General features: G+C 44.2%; 1 protein-coding gene across 3 annotated transcripts; it reads right to left on the bottom strand.

Annotated features, from left to right (window-relative positions):
* Positions 1 to 386: 386 nt before the first annotated feature.
* LOC115342866 (minichromosome maintenance complex component 3 associated protein) lies at positions 387 to 27,175 on the bottom strand. 3 transcript variants are annotated; one of them, XM_030018049.1, is made up of 28 exons: positions 26,331 to 27,175; positions 26,015 to 26,238; positions 25,264 to 25,342; positions 23,232 to 23,379; positions 21,943 to 22,139; positions 20,840 to 20,979; positions 20,178 to 20,375; positions 19,691 to 19,959; positions 18,876 to 19,038; positions 18,132 to 18,292; positions 16,663 to 16,907; positions 15,742 to 15,932; positions 14,671 to 14,771; positions 13,557 to 13,688; positions 12,834 to 12,947; positions 12,179 to 12,331; positions 10,547 to 10,744; positions 10,166 to 10,234; positions 9,353 to 9,487; positions 8,763 to 8,916; positions 8,047 to 8,305; positions 7,581 to 7,678; positions 5,839 to 6,229; positions 5,422 to 5,679; positions 4,519 to 4,648; positions 3,295 to 3,501; positions 2,487 to 2,637; positions 387 to 1,989 (listed from the first exon to the last, which is right to left on the bottom strand). In XM_030018049.1, the coding sequence occupies exons 1-28, from the start codon at positions 27,145 to 27,147 to the stop codon at positions 1,831 to 1,833; spliced, it is 5,541 nt and encodes a 1,846-aa protein (XP_029873909.1). In that variant the 5' UTR covers positions 27,148 to 27,175; the 3' UTR covers positions 387 to 1,830. The 3 variants fall into 3 exon arrangements, with proteins under 3 accessions (XP_029873909.1, XP_029873910.1, XP_040980270.1); XM_030018050.1 differs by having other exon boundaries at positions 15,742 to 15,929; XM_041124336.1 differs by lacking the exon at positions 3,295 to 3,501.
* Positions 27,176 to 27,228: the final 53 nt, after the last annotated feature.

Below are 27,228 nucleotides of genomic sequence, written 5' to 3'. Positions count from 1 at the left end.
AACTGCCCCCAGTTTATATACTGGGCATGACATCACATGGTATGGAATACTCGGCCACTTTGGGTCAGGTGCCCTGGCTGTGTCCCCTCCCAACTTCTTGTGCCCCTCCAGCCTTCTTGCTGGCTGGGCATGAGAAGCTGAAAAATCCTTGACTTAGTCTAAACACTACTTAGCAACAACTGAAAATGTCAGTATGTTATCAACATTCTTCTCATACTGAATTCAAAACATAACACTATACCAGCTGCTAGAACGAAAATTAACTTTATCCCAGCCAAAACCAGGACACCCACCCTCGTCAGGACAACCCAGGGATTAAACAAAGCAGCACACTTTGAGAACACCCTGTACCAGGAGCTTTGGCACAGCAAGGAGGCAACAGCACATTTCAAGCCACTAAAAATTTATTAAGTACAAAACACATTTACATCAGATGGCATGAACCACATCCCAAAACACTTTTGGGTTTTTACAGCTGAATTCCAGGTAAACTGAGAACATCCATGGCAGTACTAGGGTAAAGCATGGCAAAGAGCATCACACACAGGCCTCACTTTGTATGCGACCAGTGAAAGTTAACACAACTAAGCCCAACAAAAGTATCTGTAGTATGAACAGCCCCAAAGCATAACTTCAGTTTAAATTTCTTATTTCACCTTAATATTAAAGCTACTATTGCTATTCTAGGTTTAAGAGAAATAATACAAATGCTATTACAAAAAAAAACCAACTATAAAATTACTTTTTTGGAAGGCAACTGAGAGTTTTGGACTACTGAGAATTTCAAATGAAATTAGAAGCAAGTCAGACAACTGGTCTCTGGCAGGCAAGATAATCAGTGTTTACTGCCAAAGCCGCAGTAATTTGTATTTTACCAGGTAGAGGTTTCTGGCTGAGAAAAATCAGCTGATATTGTAATTTAAAAAAAAGATTACTTGTACAAGGAGTACTGCAGACATGAAGTACATCTTCATACTATTTACTGGAAATCAAAATTAAACTAAAAACAAAAGGTCTTCAACTTCCAAAGCCACAGCTTTTTAAATGCCAGAGAATGCAGATAATCTGGTCTTCCAAAAAATGAAAATTGTTTCTCCATACTGTTCACTAAAGAAAGTGTCCTGCTTTCCAGCATGACAGTTAATCTGTAGAATAAGCAACTCATCTGGTTTTAATGCTGTAAATTTTCAATACAATAAAACTTGGGCCCAGCAGCACAAAAATCCTTCTGCATTTGCGTTGAGCACCATTAAGTACAAAATACAGCCAAGTGTTGCACTGACTTGAGAAGGACAGTATTGACATTCCTGGGCAACAAAACAGCAACTTCAAATCACAGTGCTGCCACAAGGTAGCTTCTGCATGAAGCCAGCAAGCACAGGACTGGGACATCATCTCAGGGACTGCATCTATGGAGAGCAATTGTTCTGATGTTCCATGGGGCCCCTGCTACCTTATAGCTTTCTCCTGGTGAAGTTATGTTTACCCACGATGAAAGCTGGTAGGAAGAAAAATCACCACTAAGTGCCGATTTAAGGCCTTCCAAGAAAAGCATTTGACTCATCTCCGTGCATGTGAAGCAAAAAAGGAGGGAGTCCCAGACCAGCCAAAGCTCAGCAGTGAGCCAAAGGGACACACTGAGCCACGACATGCCGACTCTGTGCAAGGCAGCCATGCAAGAAGGGCCCAGGCCCCACATCTGCTCTGTGTTCTTCTCCCAGGAGGACACCTGAATTTTCTGTAACATGCCCCAGGAGCTTATCTGTTCAATCACCCAGACCTGGATTTCTTTACCAAGTCTCTTGGTCTGCACACGTATCTCAGCTCTGCTCAAATATCCACCATGTCCACCAGAGCAGATAGGTGGAGCTCAGAGGCAACTTCACCCTCCTTGTTTGCTCTGAGGAGCTGTTGCAAGTGCTTCAGTCTGTCTGACAGTGTGGGGCTTAGCTCCTCCACCAAAAGCTTGCATCCCTCTTGACTCCCAGCCTGGGCAGAAGGAAAAGAGATGAGACTGAGAAAGAAGCATTACCCAGTACGAAGAAGGAACTTCTCGGCTCACTGGCTGTTCCCCCACTTTTGAGAACAACCAGGGAGGTCAGCACCACCTCACCCCTGAGGAGGTAAGGCAAAAATAGCATGTTCTTCTATTTCTGGCCCCAGCCTTCCTTTAACTGGGGGAAGCTGACCCACAACACTGATTCCCTAAGTTAAAGTGCAGCACCAGAAGGGATAGATACTGTTACGACAGCCAGCAGCAGAAAGCATTAACACCTGTGAAGAACTCTTATTCCAGATCTGCAGAAAGCATTCCCCTCCCTGGGAAGAAGTTATTTCCAAGGCGTAGTTTTTCAATTCTTTATTTCCCAAGTCTACTCAACACTGCACACCAAGGTAATTCCCACTAAAGGTTTTGTAACTACAGCAGGTTTGGTAACTGCACTCCTCAGAGCTATAGTTAATTCTCAGTAACCACCCTTTCATACCTCTTGAGCAGATGACATGGGACTCTTCATCAAAGGACAGGTGACAGTTGGGGTGGAGACCAGAGACTGGGGGAGGTAGAGAGGAAGACCTACAAAATCACCAAGAGGCTCAGTGTCCTCAGCTAGACATTGGTGCAACTGTTCTTCAAACCTGGACAGAAAGATCAAGAGCACCAGTCAGATTGCAGCCTTGTTTTGTTCTTGTAACCAGTGGGTTAACAAAAAGTTTTGGGTTCAGAAGTGTCTGCAAGAAGGGTCTGATGTTCAGTCATTTCCAACACGGTCTGACATACCCCACTGCTACAATAAAAATCCATCATGGAAGGTTGTGCTACAGAAAGGAGCCACACAAACTGAAGACACCCTACTGATAGGGAAGGCAGAAGAGACAAGAAACCCTTGGGCCAACCTCAAAAGCTTTGGTTCTTCAGCTTTGTGATCTGCATTGCTACAGGCACCAGACATCCCAAAGGGAACTTTATAGACATCTGCAATCCTGCAGGACACACAGACTACTGTACACACTGTACTGCTTTAGTTTTGGTGGCTTGATGGACCACAGATAGTTTCCAACCGTTCCTCAAAGCTCCAAGTATTTCTACCACCCTAGACTGTTCCTGTGATGCAAGTAGGAGCTAGCAGGGAACTGCACTACACTGATGTACTTGATGAAATTAGATGAAAATGGAGGTAGTCTAGGCTGTTCCCTAGCACTGTTGGACTTCAACTTCCCTTTACATACAGGTTAGAAATTGTTTACAACCCTGGGCTGGAGCTGCAAGGAAAGAATGCTGCTCTGGGAACTTACCGCCTACTTTCTATTTTTTCCAGTCGCAACTGTGCCAATAGACGCTCTGGGAGAAGCTCCTGGGCAGAGACCGTGTCTGTGAATTCATCTGCACTGGGAATGCTCTCTTCTTGACCTAACGGCTTGCCCACACTAGAACCATATTGACCTCGCATCATGGAGACGCTATAGGGTTTCTTAAAAGAGTTGGGAGATTTTACCCTTGACCTAAAGGGGGAGGAAAAAAAAACAAAAACAAACAAAAGCACAGAAATTGGTATGAGCATGTTGATTTTTCCCTACTGGCTGGAAGTTTGGAAATAGCAGGGAGTAAGAATTGATCATTTGGAGACATAATTCCCTTGTACCAGGGTCCAACATACCACCACCTGTGCATGGGATTTGAGAGGAACTAATCTGACAGGGGGCTGGGATTTACCCCCAAAAAAGGTATCTACTCGAAATCTCCTGCTACACAGCAGAGCGGCAGCTAAGCTTCCAAGAGGGAGGAGAGACTGGCTTCACTCTGAACAAGGCTAGGGAAGTGAGCTAGACTCTTGAGATCTCAAATACTTTAATGCTACACGGCAATAAAGCACCCTCCCCCCTCAACCTCTAGCAGTTTCTCTTAGCAGAGGGACTTTCCTGATGTCTTCCCACCAGTTGTGGACAAAACCTCCTTTTGAACTCAAAATGCTGCAAAATTAACATGTAATTACCAAAGAATAAATCTGCAAATCATCTAACATGTAATTCATCTGTCAGGTCCAGGCTGCAACTGCAGGTGAATGTAAGGGAGGGGGCACTATTAAAGAAAGGGCATGCTCATGATTTATTCCTACACTCTTCCCCAATCTCACACTGTTTTTCCTCCATGCCTTGTGTACCTAAGAGTACAAGTCTAATTCCGAAGCCTCAGCAGTGTCGTCTTTGGCAGAATTTAATTTCTCCACTCATAACACTTTGAGCACTCCCCAAGCAATCCATTTCTTTAAGACCTTAGTAACCCTGCAGAAACAAAATCTACTTACTACCCTGTTTCAGCATGCCCTTATATATCATCTCAAGGAGATGTACACAAACACATTCTGGGAAGATGCCATATACTGGTTTTCGGCATCGTGACTGCAATATATGTTCATCGTAGAGGCCCCAAGCAACCTCCTTGGAGTTCACCGAGCAACTCTGATGGCACAATGGACAGCTGAATGCTACTCCCACAGGCAGTGCCAGCAGCTGCCTCACCTCTCGTGGCCTTGCCGGATTTCCTCCTGTGTGCGCAGTCTGGCTTGTTCCCACGAAAAAGGGAGAGTGAAGTTCTTTAAATGCTCCTTGAAGAAGTACACACGAATCTGACCATCTTCACTTACTGCTTCTGTGAATAAAACCAAACCCAACATTTAATATTAGAACAGATTTCCCCCTTCAAAAGAAAAGCTCAGTATTGAAAAGCCAATTTGAAGAAAAATTGTGTGTTGACTTTCAAGTAGCTTTAAGCTGTAATCTGCATGTAAGAAGGAGCCTTCTTGAACTGATTTACTGTTCAACAGATACCAGATTACTGGGAAAGACTGTAAAATGCTGCTTTATCTTAATTTTAGAAGATGCATCCAAGTGTGCATCCAAGTTCAGTGTTCAGTGGGTTAAACAGTCATTTCATTAAAAGAGGCTCCCTATAGTTAAGCCAAACAGGGGACCAAGAACAACCCACACACTTGAAATTCAACACAAACAGAATCCAAGACAAACTTCATTAATCCATGGAAGTGCTCATTAACAGCAGCAGCCTGCCATCTCAGCTGACTTGAGAGCTTACATGACTTCTGAGGTACCAATTCTTGGCCTTTGGTTAAATGTAAACCCTCTCCTACTGGGACAGGAGGGCTGAAAGACTGACCATATTCCTCCACACAGAGACAAAAATTTTTAATCACAAGCTCAAGTCAAGTCATAATCAACACTAAATACACACTCCAAGGAGCAGAAAGATGTGCAGTAAGCACAGTGTCATTCTATGGGAGGAGATCAAGACCATAGCTCCCTCCCTGCTACACACCACTCACTGCCACGCATAAAGGCACCACTGTCAATTTATTAAACACAGTTATGCAAGAAGTATCATCCATATTGTAGAAGGACATGCAATACCTGGAGCAATAGGCAGTTTGGGTGGTTTCCAGTCTCTCAGTTTATGATCAATGCAGACTGCCAAGATATCATCCCAAGGGATCTCATCAACAGAAGGTCCATCTTCATCAGAGTTCCCAGATGGTCTGTTTTTCCACTTCTGGTAAGTTTTGCTCAGCAGATTTTCCACTTGAGACTGGATCAGTGGTTGAGCATGGGAGGAACTAGCAATCTGAGACACATACTGAAAAATCATGCAGCAAACAGGACGCCAAGGAGCTATGGAAAAAAAAAAAAAAAAAAAACAATAAAAGTAAATTGCAAGGATTTGTGACAAAGCTAAACTACCCATCTTACAGGCTGGTAGTTCAACATGGTACAGGCACACCTGAGAGAAGACCATGCTGCCAAGAGGATACTGCAGCATGAAGTACATACCACCCAATGGAGGCAGATCTAGGTACGGGATCTGGAAGGACAGCACAGCCTTCTTGAGCCAGGCCAGGTGATCAGGCATGTTCCACTGCAGGTGGGGCAACAGCTTGTTACCCCCAGGCTCTGAAAACTCAGTAACAGGCCAAGACAAGTCACAAAGGTGCTCTGAGGATGCCACATCTGAAAGAAACTGCAGCACGCTGTTGTACAGCTCTATGATGACCCCAGGCTCCTGAGATGGCAGGCCAGCTAAACGCCTCTCCTTCCAGTCATGGTAGAAGCGCTTGCCAAATTCACCATCAATCCCATCCTCAACATACTCCCGAAGGGTCTGACTGCAGAGCTCAAGGGAGTCAGGGCATTGGGAAACCAGCCAGCCCACAGCCGCAGAGATCTATGACACACAAAACATGGGTGGTTGGAAACAGCTCCGCAGTGATCAGGACACAAAGGATTCAATCCTGCAACCCTAAGTTTGATGTAACGGTATTAAAGATACTATGCAGCAAAATACAAACAAGTCAACTATCATCATCCTGGTATTTGCAACAGTAATTCTCCAGCTAGGTGGTCACAAACTTAATTCACTTGCAGCAGGCTCAGGAACAGACAGAAAAAGGCTGTTCACACCAGGTGCAGTCATGCAGTGGAATTCCCTGCTGCAGGACACTGGGGATGCTGAAAACATATCTGGGAGAAATTGGACAGATTCACAGAAATTAGCCCAGGGTGACTATATCCAGAAAAGCCATGTCTGATCCTGGGAGTCCTTAGACTGCAAAGAGATACAAGCTCTGAGGGTTTGTGGGGGAGCATCACTCTGGGCTTGCCTTGTTCTCTCCTTCTTTCTTGGGCACCTTCTTCAGACACCGTGAGAAGGGAACACAGGGCTGGAGCTGCTTTTAGTCTGAGACAGCTTGGCCATTACCCTCTCCCACCTCTCCAACCCACCCTGCTATGACTCTCACACAAAAACCTATTTTAGACTTTTAAGTGTCATTTTCCATCATGGGTTTTTGATTATTTCCAGGCCACTATTGCCAAGCACACAGCAAACTGAAGGATAAGGGGAGAAGCTGGTATCTGGAGGCTGCCTGGGAGAGATCCGTACAATCCTCCTTCACGTACATAAGAGTATAGAGCCATCCCTCAGTCCCATCCACCAAGATTGGATAATACTGGGTGATCTCACAGCGGCCAGAAGAGCTACAAAGGGTCCTTTGCATTTTAGGACTGGGAGCTTAAGGGTACAAAGGCTTACCCACCACCAGCACCCATCTGTTAGACAGCAATGGTAGCTCTGCTAGTCAATGCAGGCGGGACAGACAAGAATGGATTTACATAATCCACATATTTTGGACTAAGTGAAGTTTAATATTTACACAGAAGAAACTACCTTTTATGTAGCAAATGCTACTGATCTCTAGTCAGTTAAAATAGAACAGTCACAAACAATGGAAAAGTAGCAGAAATATTTCATTTCAGAATAGTTCTGGCTGATGTTGGAATCACTATTAACAAGTGAGTACCCAACTCCAGCAAATTCAAGTGTGTGGAGAAAAAAAGGGTAAGAGCTTTTTGAACAAAAATTATGTTACAGAAACTTCAACAGAAAAAATATCCCATTACACAAGACTCAGCTGCAATTTAAGCTACTGAGAACATAATTCCTTATATGGCATTAGTAGCTGAGAGGTTAATGATAAACCAGTCAAATATCTCTTCATGTGAGTTACTGTTCTTACCCTTCTCGTGCCTTGTAAGTCATTGATAGAACCTGGGAGCTCAACAATGGTGTAGTCTGAAATAAGCTGGGCTGAAATCAAGTCCTGCAGCATCAAACCTTAAAAATAAGAAAACCTGCCATATACACAAAGAAAGAACAAATGCGTATCTCCCTACTCTGGCCTAGCTAGTCTCACACTCTGCATACATCCACAGCATCACTTCTCCATCCTTGCCTGCAGACTCTCAGGATCAAATGCTGTGTGCAAAGGAAAACCGGAAGCCAAAATAAAGTTTATTTCTTTCCATATTGATCAGTTCTTAAGGCCTCTGGATTTCTCACAAAGCTTTGAGAAGTATTGTACTTCACAGTCTATCCCTTTACTAGACGCTGTATTTGAGAGACTGCACTAGCCACAACAGTACTACTCAGGGCAGCCCTAAACATTCACATTGTTTTTTCAAGGCACAGAAATAATTATCTACCTTCTTCTACTTCTTTCTCTGTGGCCTCCTCTTCCTGACCAGGTACTAGAACTACCAGGGGAACTATCGGGTGGAAAGGTTTGACCTGAAGCAACTGTTTCAACTGCAGCAAAGCTGAAAGCCAATAAACATCATCTTCTGCAACATCTTCACTCCTAACTCGAGGGGGCAGGAGAAGAACGAGACCGCTGGTTCCAAGCAAGTCTTTTTGCATCTCAGCTGTATCAAGCTCAGAGTCAGACAGCGCGCCATATGCCACCTATACAAGTAACAAAGATGACAACAGTAACATAGCTAAAGCTAAATGAAACTATTTTCATACTGAAATCTGCAGTTTACTATCATTAGTATTCAACTTTGACATTCATTACCAGAAGCTCTACAAATCCTAAGACAAGTTATAAGACAGACAAAAATGCACGTGTCCAATAGATGCAGGTGAGCACAAAAGTGCACTTCAGCACTTCATTTGGCATCAGGAATCGAGATGATTTGGGCTCTATTGCACTGTATTTAGGCAGGTATTTACTCAGTTGACTGGAAACAAGGAAAAATTCCATCATTTTTCAGACCTTTTCAACAACCCCATCCCTCCCAGGATCATCTCCCTCCATCTGACAGGACACAGTGTGAAAAGCCTCCACACAACATCCACTGGAAAAGAGCACACCCTGCTTTTATGGCCTGTTAGGTATCACGAAATTGTTCTCACCTACCTTTATACACACACTGACTTTAATGCTTCTGCTCCCTTGCATGCCAGGAGAATTAAATAAAGTCAGTGTTTGAATTCTGCCTTCTGTATGTGAAGCAGTTTTCTTCCAGGTTTTGCCTCCCGTAAATTTGGCTTTCAACCAATCCACCAGTACCCTAGCAAACAGGAGTGGGTTTTGGGGGTTTTAGTTAAGGAGGGGGGGGGGAAGAAGCATTTTAGGGTTTTAGCACCAACACCTTTAAGATACCACAATCTATCATAACCTCAACCTTCATATTGCTTGGATTTTGCTAAATAGCTATTAAATGTCCTGAAATTAACTACACTGCTACATATCTCAAGGTTTTCTGTTTTCAGCATGAGCAAAAGAAATTCAATGAACAATGTCAGGAGAAAAGACATAGACCACTGCAATAAACTACAGCTATATTCCTTAGAGTGTTCTGGAGAAAAAAAAAACAAACTGGAAATTTGACATGGTACGGGAAAAAAAAAAACAAAAAACCAAACCATCAAGGAATGTATACTACTACTCTTCTATTTCACTGCCCTGTTTGAGAAAGGGACCCAGCAATCAACTCTTTTACTTACCTGTTGGGATCATCATCCGCATATTCATCATCATTTGGCAAAACCAACAGCACCTTCCAAAAAACCTGTTCTTGTTGAACTGGAATATGTTCAGTGATTAATGAGACAAGATCCAGGGGAGTCCAAGCTAAATCACTTAAAGAGAGACAGAAGCTGGTGAAAAGACCCCCCCCCTAGTGCTCATTCCCACCTGGGGAATGTTTTTCTTGCTTTGAACAAGTTACATTACCATAAGTAGCTACTGTCCAGTTCAAATAGTCCAAAACTAGAGCTAATTCTTTAGATCTGTTGCCCATCTATTTCATCACAGACCAGCTGCCTTCAAGAACTGCAGCTGCTAGATCGGTTACATGAGCCTTATGTTGGGGATTGTGGGACCACAGGTGTATTGCTTCACTTCCACACTGCTTCAATGCCCTGCTCCAATGAACACACAGGCCACTAGAGCGCATGATGAGCCATGAAAAGGCAGACCTCCTGCTGCACTTTAAACATCTAGATCAATCCCTTCGTGCCACAAGCGAGGCCAGTAACAGCTCATTTACTCCTCTCCCACTATGCCCCATCCCAGGCACAAAAAAACCCCATAATATCCATCAGATCCTTAAAGTTACACCCACAGCAATAGGATCAGATGGCTTAACACTTTGATGAATTTATCTTCCAGTTTCCCTTATCTGGAAAATAATCCCAGAAGCAAGGCTACAAATGGACACTCGAGTATGATTTGCCATTCCTTACTGACATTTTTGAGATCTCTGGCATTTGTTACAATTTGCTGAGAAAGAAAGCGAGGATCAAACGCCAATATACCTTAACAATTGCTGATAGAAGTGCTGAACTTTAATTTCATGCACTGTCTTGTTCCTCAGCCAATTCAATCTGGAAACAAAAGATTCTTGGTTGTAATTTTTGCTATAGAAGAGGTACTTCAACAAAATTTAAGAAACACTCACTAAGACCTGAGAAGTACTGCAGACACTTTAGAAAGTTGCCACTAATAGAAAGGTTTCTTTAGGTTTGCAGTCTTTGCCATGACATTTGTGCAGAAAGGGTCTTTTGGGGGAATTTGAGAAAAACCAGTTTTGCAAAACCATTAACATTCACAATGAAGGTTCAAAGAGGGCTACTTTGTAAACTTACCTTCCAAAAATAAAAGAGATTGCAAACTGCTGTCACCATAAGTATCCTTACCTTGTGCAAGAGATCCCCAGCTTTCCTCCATTCCCCAGGTTTACAATTCTCTTGCACAAATTCTCCATGGCTATAGGCCACTCAGCACTGGGGGACAGCGCTTTCAGTTTATTTTTTGGATCTGCGCAACAGGGAGCAGCTGGAAATGCCCTCATTTGACGTTTCAACTTTGTTCGAGCTGCCACTGCCTCCCTCCACCTTTGGAAGAGAATAGATAAATAGGTCAGATTAATAAACTCTTCTGCAGACCAAACAGGGTTTCTCATCTTTGCTCTTCAGACTAGATTGGGCTCTCAAAAACCCCACAAGTCACAGTCTGCCTAGGGGTGAGCGTGAGGTGGTGTGCATGGGTGGTACAGCAGGCTCAGGCTTTATTTCTGCACACAACTGCAAAGTCAGGGCTCGAGCAGAACGTGCACAGGACAGACCTGCCAGCTGTACACATGCAGTGTCCAAAAGGGGCAGCCTTGTGCCCCATTCAAAAAACCAATGCAGACAAAAGGAAGCAGCTTTCTGCTTGGCAAGCTGCACTTGCTCTCAGTGGCCAGAGAGATCACAGGAGGGAAGCAGGATTGCCGCTATTCCATCTCATCCCTTCCTCAGCTGTCCTAACTGTGCTCCCCAGGCAGAAGTTCAAGCATAGTTTTCCTTCCCTGTTATCAGCATGTTTAATCCTAGCACATAGAGTGTTTTACAATGATCCATTACAAAGCTTCTCTGATACCTCAAGCACTTGCTGAAAATACTTTTGCAACATCTATTGCAAGAAGAAAGGTATGCCTCTTTTTTTTCTTGTTCTGTTTTTAAGGAACATTTAAAAAGGCAAATTCACCAACAAGGAGAGAACATTTAATAAAGCCTTCGTCATTAGATGCTAGTCTTATTTTTCTATGACCAAATAATTCAAAACATGTACCACACAGTTTTGTAACACAAAAATGTATTAATTGAAATCTTTCATTGTGTTTCCTCAGGTATTTTCAGGGCTATAAAAAAAAAAAACCAAACAAACATTCCTGCATCATCCAGTTTTCTTGACTGCTGCATGTACATTTGTTTCATGTATCTTTAGGCTACTCCCTAATCTTCCCTATCACACTGAAGGCAATTTACACACCCCCTGAAGAGACACGTGAACTCAGTTTTAGGACAGAAAGAACTCTGCAAGGGAAGGTGCTCCACAGTAAAGTGACTACCCTGCTGCTTCCTCTTTAGCAGTGAGAAATGCCACCTGAAACACACCTCAACCTGTCTGCACTGGGGCAGCACAGCACAGGGAGAAATGAATCTCTGCCTTGGAGCACCACAACAGCCACTGAACACTTAGCATACATCCAGAAAAACACGTATCCAACAGAAAGAATACAAGGAGAAATTATTACAAGTTTCTGGACAGAATGAAGCTGAAATCTCCTACCAAGCTCATCACCTCACTCTGATGAGGTGTGCTCCCCTCCCCACACATAGCTGGGTAACTTATTAAGAGGCTGGTAGTAAGACTGTAAGCCTACCCTTATAGAGGAGACAAGACGACAGCAAGAACGCAACCAGACAGCTGTAGTTCAATCTCTATTAACCACTCTGTGCCAACACTCCCAAGAAAAGCAGTTGTGTCACAGGGTGGCAACTCACCGTTGCAAGTACTTGCAGAAACACTGGAGCTCCTGAAGGGTTTCCTTAGCAATCTGGAAAATCTCATCCTCCAGAAAGAAGTCCATGACATGACCACAGACTTCTTCTGAACACCGGGCAATACGGGCTTGTTGGTCTCTTTCTAAGGCACATCTAGTTCAAAATGAAACAAACCAAGACCTCCATTGAGGTGGAGACTGCAGCAAATGCCAATACAATTGGCTGAGGTGCAAACAGGGAAGACCATCACATTTAGCAAAGGGGAGGGATTTTCCACACTTCTACTCTATGGCCCTTCTAAATAAGGCCTGTAATCAATCAGAAGTCATTCAAGTTTTACACTGAACATGGGCTTCCAAAGAAGGGTGTACGAGAGAGCTGTAAGTGAGTCAGAATTAAAATAAGCACACAGGGTAGCCTTGTCCTAGACAGTGCCTCTATTCCCTCCACGCTGGAGGACCGCTACTGCCTGACACAGTGCAACTGCAAACTGGCAGCCCACTGTACGATCAAATACACTTACCCTCTCTTTGAAGTAGCTTATTGAAGATGAACTCAGAGAAGCCCAAGCAAGAAGCCCACCACTCCCTAACAAATTCTTACCCTTAGGAAAACATCCTACAGCAAAGTATAGCATAGAGTAAGTTGTACATACTTTAACTCATTGGCTGAAGCTTCTTGAATGCTCTCCTTCATTACTTCTTCCATTAACTCCATACCCACCAACTGGCTCAGCTGCTTTATTAACTCTTCTCTTTCCTGCTTTTGCCTGGAAGGATGGAGAAAAGATTTACACAAGTGGCAAGACAAGAGTGGCAAGATTTACACAAGTGAAAAGATTTACACTGGCAAACCTGCCGCTTAGTTACACAAGCACTACACACAGTGTCAGACAGTTAATTCGCCTAAACTTGAGTTCCCGCTAGCTGGTTTCTCTTGCTAAACAGTTTTGCATGGAGCCAGGTTTCCCTCAAAAATACAGATAACAATGGGTTTATTTTATTCTTACTCCAGTAAGCTACAGACAAGTAGCTCACTTGGAAGGAAAAGTTCCTGCATACAGCAGGGCCAGGATACATCTCCTTCTCTGGAAGATCTGGGTGAATAAAAGTTCCCAAAATTCCCACCCACCATTTTCACAGTGGCTCTGTGAGGTCACCAAAATACTAACTAGCAGATCACCTGAGAATACAGAAGGGAAAGCCTGCCTGCACAATCCCAGAGCAGTTCAAGGTGAGACAAAGTGAATGCTGTCATCGTGGCAGAAAGACACAGGGCCTAAGCACACGTGCAAGGACTCAGGGTGGTACCAGCTGTTGTTACGTTGCCCAAGCGTATATACAGCCCACCCTGCCCCACAGCAAAAGCAGCAACTCACCTCTCTTCCTCCACTCTGCGCCTTTCCTCTTTGACACGCTCCTGTTCTGCACTAAGCACACTTCCAGCCACTTGTCTGAGGATCTCCCCCATCACTTCAGTCACAAGTTCCTCCATGGTGACTTCCGAGGTGCTGTGCAGAAACAGCAGTTCTCTTTTCAAAGCCAGAAAGTTTTCATTCAAAGCCCCATGTCTGTGCTTTTCTCAATCATACCCTTGCTCTGCTGTGCTGGGCTGACTCCAGCCACCAGTCAAGCACCCACACTGCTACTGGCTCACTCCCCTCCCTTCATTGGGACAGAGAAGAAAATAGGAAGAACAAAAGCAAGAGAACTCATGGATGGAGATAAAAACACTGTAATAGGTGAAGGGAAAAAAAAAAAAAAAAACAAAACACACCCATACCACCACCAAGCAAAGCAGAGGCAGTCAGCCACCACCTCCCACAGGCAGACCAATGCCCAGACAGTTTCCAATCAATGACCACCCTGGAAGCCAGAAACCCTCACCTTCTTCTTCCTTTAATGCAGTATTGATTGCTGACCATGACATCACATGGTATGGACTTTGGTCAGCCTAGGTCAGCTGTCCCAGCTGTGTCCCCTCTGAGCCTCTGGCACACCCCCAGCCTACTCACGGGGTGCAGAGTGGGAAACAAGGAAGGCCTTGACCCTGTGCTGTTCAGCAATAACCAAAACATTGGTGCACTAATACACTGTTTTGGTCACAAACCTACATCTATGACTCTACCAATTGCCTTGGAGAGGAAGCATTATTTCAAGCAGAGAAACAGCCAGATCTGGACTTACTCCTCTTGTCCCCCTTCAGACACCTTCCCTTCCGCAACATGCGTTTCTCGTGGCAGTGGTGTGAGTGTCATGCAAGGCAAGGTTTATAGAGGTTTGCAGTTAGCCTTCCATTAGGCTAGCTGGTGTGTAAACAGAGAGGTAGCAGACATTTGAAGAAAGGTCTGCTTTTCCCCCCTGCATCAGTAAGACCACCTCCACTATAGACCTTGCCTTGCTTAGTTTTATGATCTTTGCACACAGTGCTGCTATGGCAAATTGCAGCTTTGGTGACAGACCCCAGGAGTACCAGCAATAAACGCTCTTTACCAGATGGCAGCAGTCACGTAAGCCATTCCTGCTCTGCTGACTTCTCTGCACTCTCCTTTGAGGACATCGTGCACAAGCCCATCCACCACTTCGGTGATGTCCTACAACACAGCACAGGAAGCAGCTGAAGCAAGATGCAGTCCTGCTCAGGACGGCCTGGGTGCACATGTGTATTAGGACTGAAGCTTTTCAGCCTTGTTTAACTGACTGTAATTGGCAACATCATCTGTATTTTCTACTTATAAGCTAAGCTAACTTAGCCTAAAATTTCCAGGCTGTTGTGTTTGATTACCGAAAAGGTTAGTAACAGCCCAGAAACAAAAGCAGCTTTCTGTATTAAATATGGGCAAGTCAAGTTAGGAAATAATAGCTAAGAAAAGTGAATTTTGAGAACGATTCCTATTTTCTTACTTGAGAGCTTCCCTCATTCTAGCTGATTTAATTCCAAATGACCAGATCTCATCTTCACTGAAACGTAGCCACATTTAGGTAGAATGTGGCAGCTGTACTTTACAAAGCAATGAGACACTCCTAGATGGGCTCAGCATTAGTATGTATCTAAACACGTGTGGGAAGGAGAAAAAGGGGAACAGCACAGATACCTAGGGTACACATTCAAGACCCAACACGAATAGTCATATGACCACAAGAAAAAAAACTTTGTCATGTCTCATTTGAAATACGTGCCATTAAGAAACAGCTCAACATTATTCACCAAAGCAAAGTTTACCTACTAAGTCAAAGATAATAACTTTCTACTACCACTTTCTCCTTAGAGGTTTCTCAAATAAATGCTAAACAGACAGGACTGTTCATCCTACGGAGGAGCTGGAACAAGCATTGACATTTAAGGCTTGCATCTGAAGTCACTCAAGACTTTCTCTTTTCAGAATAGGCCAAGGAAACAACTTCTCAACGTATCCAAAGCACTGAAGCAGTGAGTGTCTCCTTTTGACTCTGTATAACACACACAGATTCTGGAAAACTGAAACAACCTAAGAACTCTGTTACCTTTTATTATATTTCACAGATCTTTCCCAAATACTTCATAACGGGTTTAAGTTTCCTTACTGTGTCTGTGTAGACAGGCTGGGGCTTTGAAGAGAGAGGCTCAGGTTGTCCAGCAGGTTGGCAGATTGCCTGCCCAGGAGGCAGCACTGGCACAAGCTGACGAGGTAACAGTGAGGGCAGAAGATGAGCTGGAGGCTGGACTCTTACTGCTGCAGCATCTAAATCCACACCTTTGCTTTCTACTCTTCCTTCTTGGCAGCGAGGAAGAGAAAAATTAAGAAAACCAGGTCAGTCACAAATAGAACCAAAACTATTCATATCTTCAAAAGCTGGCTTGTCTGATAAATCTCATCAAGTCATAAAACAAGCCCGTAACAGAAGCTTGCTTCCTTAAAGTTAAAAATATAATTGTATCATAGAAACTAATTTGTATTTATGAATATTTTATACAAAACATTCAAAAATTTCATTGCACATTACCTCCAATACCAAGTACATACATCCCCAATAAAACAACTGGTTTATGTCAAGTACACCTAGCACCTACACACACCTCTTGAATAAATGCAAAATATCTGTACTTTCAAGAAGGACAAAAAAAGCATAAGTTCAGCTAACTTGAAAAACACAATTATACACACAGTGGGAATAAAGAGTTGCAATACAAAATCTGCAAACTGAAACGGGAAGGCAGCTTTCTGAAGTTATTTCACCTGTCTTGGCAAAATTGCACTCATTTCTGTTAGTGCGTTTCCTTTTATTAATCAGGTTGCTTCTTAGCTTTTACAGCTACATAAGTACATTTAAATCAAAACATCCACTACATCCCAATTTCCATGCAATTTCAACCCATGAGCCAAAACCAGTTTCTGCTTTGTGAAAGAAAACTACTCACAGAGCTGACGCAGCAGTATGTTCCTCAGCAGTATCTAAAATTCCTCAGCAGTATCTAAACATGCATTTTAGAATAACAACAAATACCTGTTGCTTCTACGCTGAGTTTTTGGCTACTACTAGCTTGATCCACAGGGGTGCTTCCGCCGATATACTTGTTCTGTCCATTGAAGCTGGACACAGGGATGTGGTGAGGCACTGAGGGCAACGGCCCACCATTTACAACTTCCCCAACCGAGACAGTTAGCTTCTGGCTGACAAACATCGATTTACGTGGTTTGGGTAATCCGTCTGGCTCCAAGAAAGCTGAGCGATTCAGCTCCACGTAAGCACTGGGGCAAAATAAAAGGCAATACATCCTCAAAGCTCCAGTAACCTATAGGTTTTCAACTGGACAGCTTAGCAGAGCAAAGCAAGACAGGCAATGGACACTCAGGATTGCTCCCTGTAGCCTGGAACTTGATCTTTGTCTGGAACCAGAGCAGTGAAGGCAGAGAGCACTGTCCTCACAGCTATCCTCCCAGGGCAGAGTACAAGCTGCACTAACATTTCTGACACTTCTGTGGACTATTCTGTCCCTTTTTTTTTAACCTTTATCCACTGTGTATATTATCCGTGCACACTTTACCTAGACTGCATCCCACGTGATAGATGCCAGGGCTATCTACAGAAGTCATTTTACAAGCTGCAATCTTCTTCCAATCTTGGCAACTGTAGTCTGGCTAATCTATTATTTCAAAACAGAATGTTAACAGGCAATAGAGCACTAACTGACACGCTCAAGTTTTTTGCCCTCTCCAGTCTCTTGAGATTGCAAGTCTGTATGAGCATACCTTACAATGTACACATTTCCATGGCAGACACTCTTATCTGCAAACCACTGGCCTCCAACATCCTCTAAAAACTGGTTTGCACTGTTCAGTTTCATCCTACCCTACATGCATCACTGTAATGCCAGTTTCCTGAGAAACAGAACTGTATCCTCATTTCCTACAGAGCTTCAATTTACTATAATTCAACTACAAGATAAAACCTAAAACTTTTTTTTTTTTCCTCCTACTGGGTTATCCACAACATCTCTTTCTAGGGACGAAGTACCTGGAGTCCAATGGAGACCACGCTCAATATGCAGTCTCTCCTTTGGGGGAAAAGGTTTCTCTCGTTTTTTACCACCTTCCAGAAGCCTGAAGGAATTTATCTTTGAAATCCCTTGTCACCTTATCAAACCAAGTAAAAAAAGATGCACAAGTGCAAAAAAAGCTATTGTGGGAAGTCACAGTAGTTACGGGGATACAAACCCCATTTCTTGAGGGAAAGGTGCAAAATTAAAGACCTTCTCACGATTACAGTAATAAAAATAGAACAGATTATTAAAATTTGCACCCATCACTATCCTAGTGCTTTGCTTATAGAGCCCAGCCCCTATCCTTCACCTGATCTTTTCTTTTCCTGGTTGCAAACTGCAGGAGCAGCCCATCCACATTAATGCTTTGCCTAACATCAATCTAACCCCACTAGGCATCTTAAGGCGCAGACGCCCTTTTTCTTACACTTACCCATCAGATACACTCAGGCCATAATAACTTATAAAATCAGTTGCTTCATCACAATCTCTGAACAGTAGCATGCGGACCAGGTGATCCAAGGGAAACACTGTACATCTTTGGGTGCTCACAGTGTAGGCAATATTGAGAGATTTGAGAGCATCTTTACGAATCTGGGGGAAGACAAAAGAAAAAGCCACGTAACTACTAAGTTAAAGACCCAAAAATGTACTATAAAGTGTACTATAAATGTGAAAGTCGCATTTAAAAGAAATCAGTACTTTGTCATCAAATATCCACACAAAAAACTATTCAGATTTAACTTTCTTTCTTTTTAAATTCTATGCACTTGCTTTCTAGTTTCTGCTCCTCTCCAATGCTGCTCATTTTGAGCATACCCCTTTGCAACTCTCATGCAGAAGAAAGCTTGCAAGGGCTTCTAAAAGTGCAGGTTGATATTTCCTCTGCAAAAGTCTCAGGCCTGCTTCTCTGCTTTCCAATTATTTTCAGGGGAAACAGTATGTATTTGTAGACAGTTATGGGAAAAAAAATGCTGAGAAGACCATTTTAGTATTTGCCTTCTATATCACAGCAGAAAACTCTTGATAAGTTCTTAAACGCTTCTGAAGAAGCAAGAATAAGATTATTTTTAAGGCTAAATATATACCAAGTTTTCTGCTAAGAAGATTTCCTCCCAGAAATCCCAGACTGTTTTACCGATTAACACTTTAAAAAATATCCATCTACATTTCTCACCTGGTTGAAATAACAATGTAAGAGACAGGCATTCAGGTAGGAAGCTGCTTGCACTAACTTGAAAAATCTCACAAAGTTGTTGCTGTTTAATGCAGCAAAAGCTTGAACTGCAAATCTAACTTCAGGAGAGTTTCTAACCTCTGGATGAAACTGCTGTACTTCTCTGTGGAGACAAAAGACAGAGACAAACCTTTTGCTTCAACATTAACATCACAATTTAATACCAACCTTTTAACAAAACAGAATTAAAATTAGAAGCTTTAAGCAAGACATGCAACTCCTGTCCAAAACAAATGGCTGTGAATTAAATTAGCAGCATTATTTACTGATCATTAATCTTCTAATGATGCTTGCATAATCATATTAGTTAGGCACATCACTCCAACATCTAGGGAGGAAGGCAGTTAAGAGATTGACCAGAAAAGCAAAGTATGACTCTGCCCAGAAAATATTTTTTCCTTGGATACCACCCTGGGAAGAGAAAAAAAAATTTTCCTTGACTGAGAATAGTGAAGACTTAACTTTTGTTTGTTCGGTTGGTTTTTTTACTACCTGCAGAAGCTCTACTGAGTTATTCAAGGAGATAAAACAAAGCTTCCCCCCCCCCCCCCCCCCACTCTTTTCTTAAAAGATACACTTACTTTAAAATGACCTGTTGAAAAATTCAAATAAAACATTACTCCAGTACACTTTCTTTGGCAAAAAAATTTTGCAACTAAGCTCTCCACTTCCATTACAATTTGTCTGGACTTAATCCTAATCAAGATTCTTCCCAGAGGCAAAGAGAGAAAACAAGTGATATCTGTTGTTCCCACCTGAGGATATCACCCTTGTTGAGATTCAGCAAGACATTATAACCTCTAAACTCTGCTTCACTCTTGCAGTAAATCCCCTTGTTAGCCAGGTCCTGATACATCTCCTTCAAGCTCTGCAGGCATTTAGTCATGTTCTCGTTGTTGATTTTGGCATCAAAGGAGGACATGGGCTCTTCACACAAGTGGTGAGCACAATGGATGTGAAAGCGAGTGCACTTCTCAATCAGAGACACCATCAGCGGGTTGCAGAGATGTTGCTGGGTTATATCCTAACCAGAATGATAAAGAAAGCATTGCATGTATTTTTAAGCTACAGTTGAAGAGCATAGTCATCTGGCACTACCTTTGGAAAACTCATTTCAACTGTGCTTTGAGTCACTTTGCAATTCAAAACATTTGAATCACTACTGCTTTTTGCTTCACTTTTTACAGCATTATGTGATCTTTTGCTTACTATCATCAAACATCTCCATCCATCAGTGCTTACCTTCCTTATTCCACGAGTTCTGTTCCAGACAAAGTCATACCATTCTCGACAGTTTCCTTCTCCTTGATCCATAATGTTTGTCACTAAATAGTCCATGGTCATGCTCAACACCTCAGAGGGTCTCAATTCATGGGGCAAAGGTTCCTCCTGATCTGCTGAAGACCTGCTATATTCCTTGATTGCTGCTGCATGATCTACCTGCAAGATGTGGAGAAAAGAACCAAAGTCCAAGGACTATGTTCAACTTTTCAGGAGAATAGAGGATTTCATTCCATCCATGCCTTTACTTTCATAACTCCTATTAAAGGAGTTTCTCCACTGTTCACACTAACAGCCCACGTCCATTCTGCTACGAGAGCAAATATATTTTTTTTTACAACAGGATCTTAAGTGTTGACTTAGTCTCAAACTCATAACCTTCAAGACAATGTATACTGCTGCCCTATAGTTTTAGAACCATTGTTCTGAAAGCCTGTCTGTAGCTAACAGAAGACATGACTTCGAGTGAAAAAACAACTGAAAGACATTAAAGAAGCGACCTCCAGAATGTTTCCACCAGAATTAACCCTGTAATCTACTAAACAACACTGGCAGCTTTATATAAACAGCAAGCAAACAGATGTCCTGGGAATAACAAACCCATGCATACAGAGGGCTCATACCTTGTCAGATCCTAGAAGTAATTCAAAGATACTGAGCTGGTTTCTCGTCTCCCTCATGTAGCGCTCCTTTTCAGGACACATGTCTGGGCAAGTGCCAACAACAGTTTTTGCTTTGCCAAGATCGGTCCTTTTTATTCGAGCTAAAAAAAATAAATAAAATTGAACAAACACTAAGCATCTCTCATTTTTGTTTTCATGACAAGCTATTACCCTGATGTGCAAACACAGCCCCAAGTATGCCAGATGCCTCAGCTGGTGTCCGTACATTGGTCAATGGATGGATGTCAAGAAGTACATTGCTAGGGCAACAGTTCACAAAAAAAGCTGGTGGGAAAAGGTCTCTAGATGTTCCCATCCTGCCTCTACTCAGAGCAAGGCTGTAGCCACACGTTGGCATGGTCAGAAATGCACAAGGATGGGGTTCACCCACTCTGAAGCCTGTCCCAGTACTGCACCACTCCTTTGGGGAAGTTTCTCCTACCATTCCACCTGGATATCAAGAGTTTTGCTGAAAAGATTGAAGCCTCTAAATGATACCAAATGTTTTGTATCCTAACAGCCTATCCTGTTTTGTGTCTTAACTAAGGACCAGCAATTTCCCAATTCCATGTCAAGTGGCCAATAAATCTGTTTGTCAATATCAAAAATAAGATCTTAAATTAAAAGTAGTGTCAGGTTTGAAATGGCAAGAACAGGGTGAAAGGGTTTACAACGCGGTACTGTGAAACAGGCCATTTCTTGAAATAATTACCAGCTGTGTAGTAGTTTGAATTTAGAGAAACACAGCTAGGCTTTGCATAGCTTTCTTCAAAGAGCCTGCAGGGATGCAAATCTCCCTACATGGCCTCCTTCACAGAAGATGAACAGTCTGCTATTCACTTTCCACAAGAAATATGCACATGCAACAAGTAAAACAGATTTTTGCGTGTTCTACAGGAAATTAACATATGTATGTACAATACAAGAGTATTTTACAGACTGCTCCATGGTAAACTCTCCCTTTAAAGCCATTTCCACAATGTCACAACAGCTTTGCAACAGACACCAAACACTTCGTTCTTTCCAGAGAAGCAGACGTTACACTCATTAACTCGTGTAAATACCTTGTCGCATGATTTTGTCCCTTTGGTCCAAAAGACGGTATCTTTCTTCAGATGTTTCAGCCACTAATCCTACCAGGTTACCAAGAGATGACAACGAAGCTCCCAAAGCCTCTGAGCTCTGCCCTTCAGAACTAGAATCAAACAGATCTGCTTCAAACAGCAGTGCCTTTCGAAGACCAGGCTTCTTTGCTGGAGAACTAAAAATAGAAGATTTTTCATCAATAATAATGCATGCCTCAGCCTTAATCAGTTCACTGTTTTTTAGGACATCAACATCTCTGTTTAGAAGAATATTTTGTTCACAAAGCAATGTATCAAATAAATGAAGTATGTATTGACATACTAAGGTTGTTATGAGCTAACACTAGCACTGGGAGTTAATCTAGTTAAATCCTCAGCACTGCCTTGACAACACTGCCAAGCGTTCTTGATGGGGGTGAAAGTCTCAACCTTTGAACAACAGAAGTGGTATTACTGAATCTGAGTGGACAGAACCAGATGGCTGTTGCAGCATTTTTGCATCACCACTATGGCACAGCAGTTTGTATTTTAAGCCAGAAACTAGCCTGCTGTTTGGTGTGAAAAAAATGAATGCTTTCTACAGCAAGAGAGATTATTAAAAGATTTTACAGGCCCCAGATACAGATATACTTTTTAAATCAAGGAACACTCATTCCTTCACAACATATTACTAATTTTATAATTATATGACTATGCATACCAAATTACTTTTGGCAAACTAGACACACCATTAAGTTACCACAGAAAGATGACAACCTTGCCACTTCAGTGACTGACACGAAACAGGACTCCTGTACGAAGACCATTCTCTTGAAGTGAGACAAGATGATGATCCAAACTTGCCAGCTATTCTGAAAAGGGGATTCTCATTCTACAGAACTGTAATTGCCTACAAATGAAACTACTCACTTCAGAAGCTCATTTAATCATGACCACAGTACAGTGTCATTACTGCTTGGTCCTAGTTTGGCTCTGCACTGTTTCTTTCAATTCCCTTATGCCTCACTATTGCAGATGATGTTACTCATGTTGTCATGAACAAAATATTCAGAAGAAACATGCAGACCAATGTGAAAGGCCTTAATAAGCAGTTAGAAGTATCTTTCTGACAAAGTGTGGGATCTGTGAGCTTGTAATTCAGACAAACCAGAAGAGATGAGGCAAGCACACTCCCCAGTAAGAGCATGGGTATTTGGCACACACTGATCATCATTTTTCCCCATGCACCCTGTTTCCTGCCAGATGGATTCCCAGAGGAGCAGACGTACCTTTTACCAGGCATGACACTGCTGGCAGAGGATCTTATTAAAGGTTTTCGAAGAGGGGAATGCTGATAGTTTTGCTCCTCACTGCTTTGTCTTCCTTCATCTTCACCTACTTTCTTCTCCTTGGATGAAAATTCTCTTTTTGCTGGACCTGAAGTGACATATAAACATGAAGCCAGGTACTTGCCAAATAGTTTAAGCAACAACTCTTTTTTTTTCCCCCATGGAGGTAGTGGTGAGCAGTTTGTTTAAAAAAAAATACTATTTGAAAATAAAACTAAGAGTCACAGTTTTGTACACGTATGCAAAACTTCCGGAACAACTTGCACTACAAGCTGTACCAAGTAAGTCTACCAATTGCTAGTCAGCTTCACTGTTCTATAAAGAGTAAGTATTTTTCAATAAAATGTGACTTAGCAATGACAATAATTGGTCAGCAGATTGTCAGTAAATGAAGTCTGATCATCCAAATTTAAGTTCTCTCAGGTTTGGGATATAATCCACAAGTCATAACTCTCTACAGGACATGAAATCCATTTCACCTATGTAAACCACAACCCCAGTGCTCCTGCTGAAGCATTTTAATTATTTATTTCACATACCCAAGCTCAGATTGAGGTTGGCATGCCTTCTCAAGTTACATCTACACCTTGCAGGAAGGGAGAATTTCTTCTCCCAGGAACAAATTTTCAACCAGTTGGATTTATTAAATTCTCTCAGATTAGTTATTTTAGAATGCTGCCATTCACGCTTCTATAGACTTAACACCACAATAGAATGACAAAGGTGAACAGGCACCCCTATAGCTGCTGCTTCAAGATGTTAATTCTCAGGAAGACAACTCTGCAGCTGTTCATTTTCTGGAAGGCAAGTCTGTGGCTGGTCAAAGCTGTGGTGAACCATTCATTTGCTGACAGCTGAAGTGTATCCCCAGGCTGGGATCTCAGAGGTACACATGCAGCACTTGTAAAGTTAAAGAAAGGGAAGCACTTGACAATTCAAGTATTTGCCTAGGGGATGAACAGCCAATGTTGAAATCTCCTCTTGTCCTAATCCCAAGCAGGGTCTGGAATCCAGGTTTCCCATTTCTAAGCTCAGTTCTCTGTAGGCTGCTCTCTTTTTGGTTCAAGCAGTGCATAATTGTTGATACACAGAACAGCAACCTTGGCAACACAGATGCTCACTCCAGGGTACTCCTTAACTCAGTTCTCAGGACACTCTTCTGAAAGCTGGAAACCCACATCCCAGCCCACGCTCTGAAGCAGGCAGTGAGGCATTTGAAACTGGGTTTTCTTACAGCCCCAAAGAACATCCTACTTCTAGATAGGAGCACAAAGTTAACATCACCATATTCCTCTTGTGTGGCTGCACAAATGGTTTCTAAATTCTCTTGTAAAACTACACTGTCATTTCAAGTGTCTTCAGCTCTTTTGTATGACTGAAACAGCGTTTTGGCTCAGATCAAGCAAAATATTTTGGACAACAGGAATTTAAGAAAGAAACAGTGCAATTTCCAACTATGATTCACAGTCACTCACTTAAAACTTCCTCAATACCAGAGGACAATACTGTGGATGCTGTAAGTTTACACAGCTTACAAAAGCAACTGGGTAACTTCACAACAGAAAAATTCTCCAAGAGCTAAGACACCCATTCTGGCAGCCAGGGTTCCCAAGCCATAGGCTGTTAAAGGCTGAGAAATTATTCTGGAAGCAATTACATGCTTTATCCTGTTCTTTCTCCCCTCCCCTGCACATTCACCATTAGCCTTTGCCACAGACAGCGCTAGCCGGGATGTCACATAAAATGCAGAACAACTATTTTTATGTTTCTGTAAAGAACGACCTTCAGTGCTCCCAGAAGCTTTGCACACCAAACAGTCTATCAACAGCCAGAGAGAACCATCCTACAACTGTAACATTCCTACTGTGGAGATCATCTTTGTATCGATCTCAGCACTCAGGAAACAAGAACAGAGCAGACACCACCCCATTTATGTATCACCCAATAATCACATCTGGAAACACAGACTTACTTGTTTTCTTCTTTTGCCAAAATGTTACTATGTCTTTGTGCAACTCTTTTGCTTTTTTTCTGGCAAGAGCTGCAGAGGCCTGAAAGAAAACAAAAGCAGAGTACACAAACCTATTAGCATCGCAACATTGAAACACCTAGTGCCCTTTTTACCAGAGAAACCCTGTAAAATTCTGGCTACTGCATTTTAACCTCTCACTGAAGACCTACGTGCAACCAGCAGGATGGGTTTCCACAAAAATTGCTGTTTTTCTAAGAGCTACACCAAGGTTAGAGCACTTGAGACCAAAGCTGTGTTTTTAAGCGCAAAACAGAAACAGTATCTGAACTGGCTCCTCAACACACCTCAGTGCTGACATAACAGCAGTACTTCCAGCGAGCAGGTCACCCCGCAAAGACAGCATGAGCTCACCTCGGCCTTGGTGCTGCCGAGCCTGAGCAAGAACGCAGCAGCGTACATAATTCAGGTTTGGGCAATGCGAGGCAACGAACGGGGAAGACCCGTTTGGTGTTTGAGCTGGATGCTAACAGGACAGCTAAAGCCAGGCAGAGCTCTGGCAGCTACCACGTTTTAGGTGCAGCCTAGCACACTTCTATCCCCGGCTGTAACATGGCGCTCACAATACAAAGCTTTTCCCCGGGTGAAAAACATACGGCATTACCAAACAGGGGTGCAGTTCTCACCAGAGCTGGACCCACCCCAGGCACTCAGACTTAAGCCTGCTCTGGTGCCGACCGCTTCCGACACTCACATGATCAAAAAAGTGGAGAACGGCCATTTTTTTATTGCGCCTGGTCATGATCCGTCGGACTTTTACGAACTGGCCGAAGTGCTTCTCCAGGACCGTCCTGTCGTTGAGGTAATCAGGGACATTCTTGCACTGGATGGCCGTCAGCTCGCCGGGGGACAGGCCCCCCGGCCCCTCCGTGCTCTCGCTGCCCCGAGCCCGGCGGGCAGGGGTCGCGGCGGTGACATCTGCAAAGAGAGGGCGGCAGCCACCTCAGAAAGTGGGGCGACACCCGGCCGGCGGGGATGTCCCGGGGACCGCTCGGGCTGTCCCAACCTACCTTCCCGGGGGGTCTCCCGGGCCTCGGCCGGCGGCGTCTCCTCGGCGGCTCCCCGCTCGGCCTCGGCGGCATCTCCGCGGTCGCGGTGCCCGCGGCCCTGGCTGCGAAGCACCTCCTGCAGCGTGCGGCCGAAGAGCGCGCCGCCGCGCGGGCGGCTCAGCAGCACCGCCCGCTTCTCCGGCGGCGCCGCCGCCGCCCGCCCGCCCGCCGCCGCGGCCGCCCGCCGCGGGGAGCGCTCCCGCTCCTCCTTCCGCTTCAGGCCCTTGGGTGCCGGCTCCCCCGACTCCTCGAAGAGCGGCCGCGGGCCCTTCTCCTCCGGCCGGCCCAGGGCGACAGCAGGACGCGAAAAGGAGAAGGGGCCCGACCCGCTCACCGCCGCCGCCTCCGGGCCCGCCTCGGGGGCGAAGCCGAAGGGCGGCGAGAAAGTGAAGGCTGCGGGAGCCGCCGGGCCCTTCTCCGCCTCGGCGCCCGCCAGCGGCTTGAAGGCGGCGGCGGCGCTCTCGGGCGCCTTGAAGCGGAACTCGGGCGCCGCGAAGGCGCCGCTGCCACCGCCGCCACCGGCCGGGGCGTCGCCCGAGCCCGGGAAGCTGCCCAGGTTGGTGGGCGGCTTGAAGCTGAACCCCGCGTTACCCGCCGGGGCCCCGCTGCTGCCCGCCGCCGCGAAGGCCGGCGCCTGGCCTAGCCCGTAGGGCGGCCCGAAGGCGGCGGGAGCGAAGGGGAGGCCGGCGCCGCCACCCTGCCCGAAGACGGCGGCCTGCCCGAAGCGCAGCGGCGGCGGGAAGGCGGGCGGCCCGCGGAAGGGACCCCCGCTGTTCATGGCCGCCGCCTCTCCTCGGCGGGCGTGGGCGGGGTCCCGCTGGCGGGGCGGGGGCGGGCCCGCGCAGGCGCAGCGGGAAGA

This window comes from Aquila chrysaetos, chromosome 6 (genome assembly GCF_900496995.4).
Source record: "Aquila chrysaetos chrysaetos chromosome 6, bAquChr1.4, whole genome shotgun sequence".
NCBI lineage: Eukaryota > Metazoa > Chordata > Aves > Accipitriformes > Accipitridae > Aquila > Aquila chrysaetos.
This window is presented reverse-complemented; position numbering and strand designations above follow the sequence as displayed.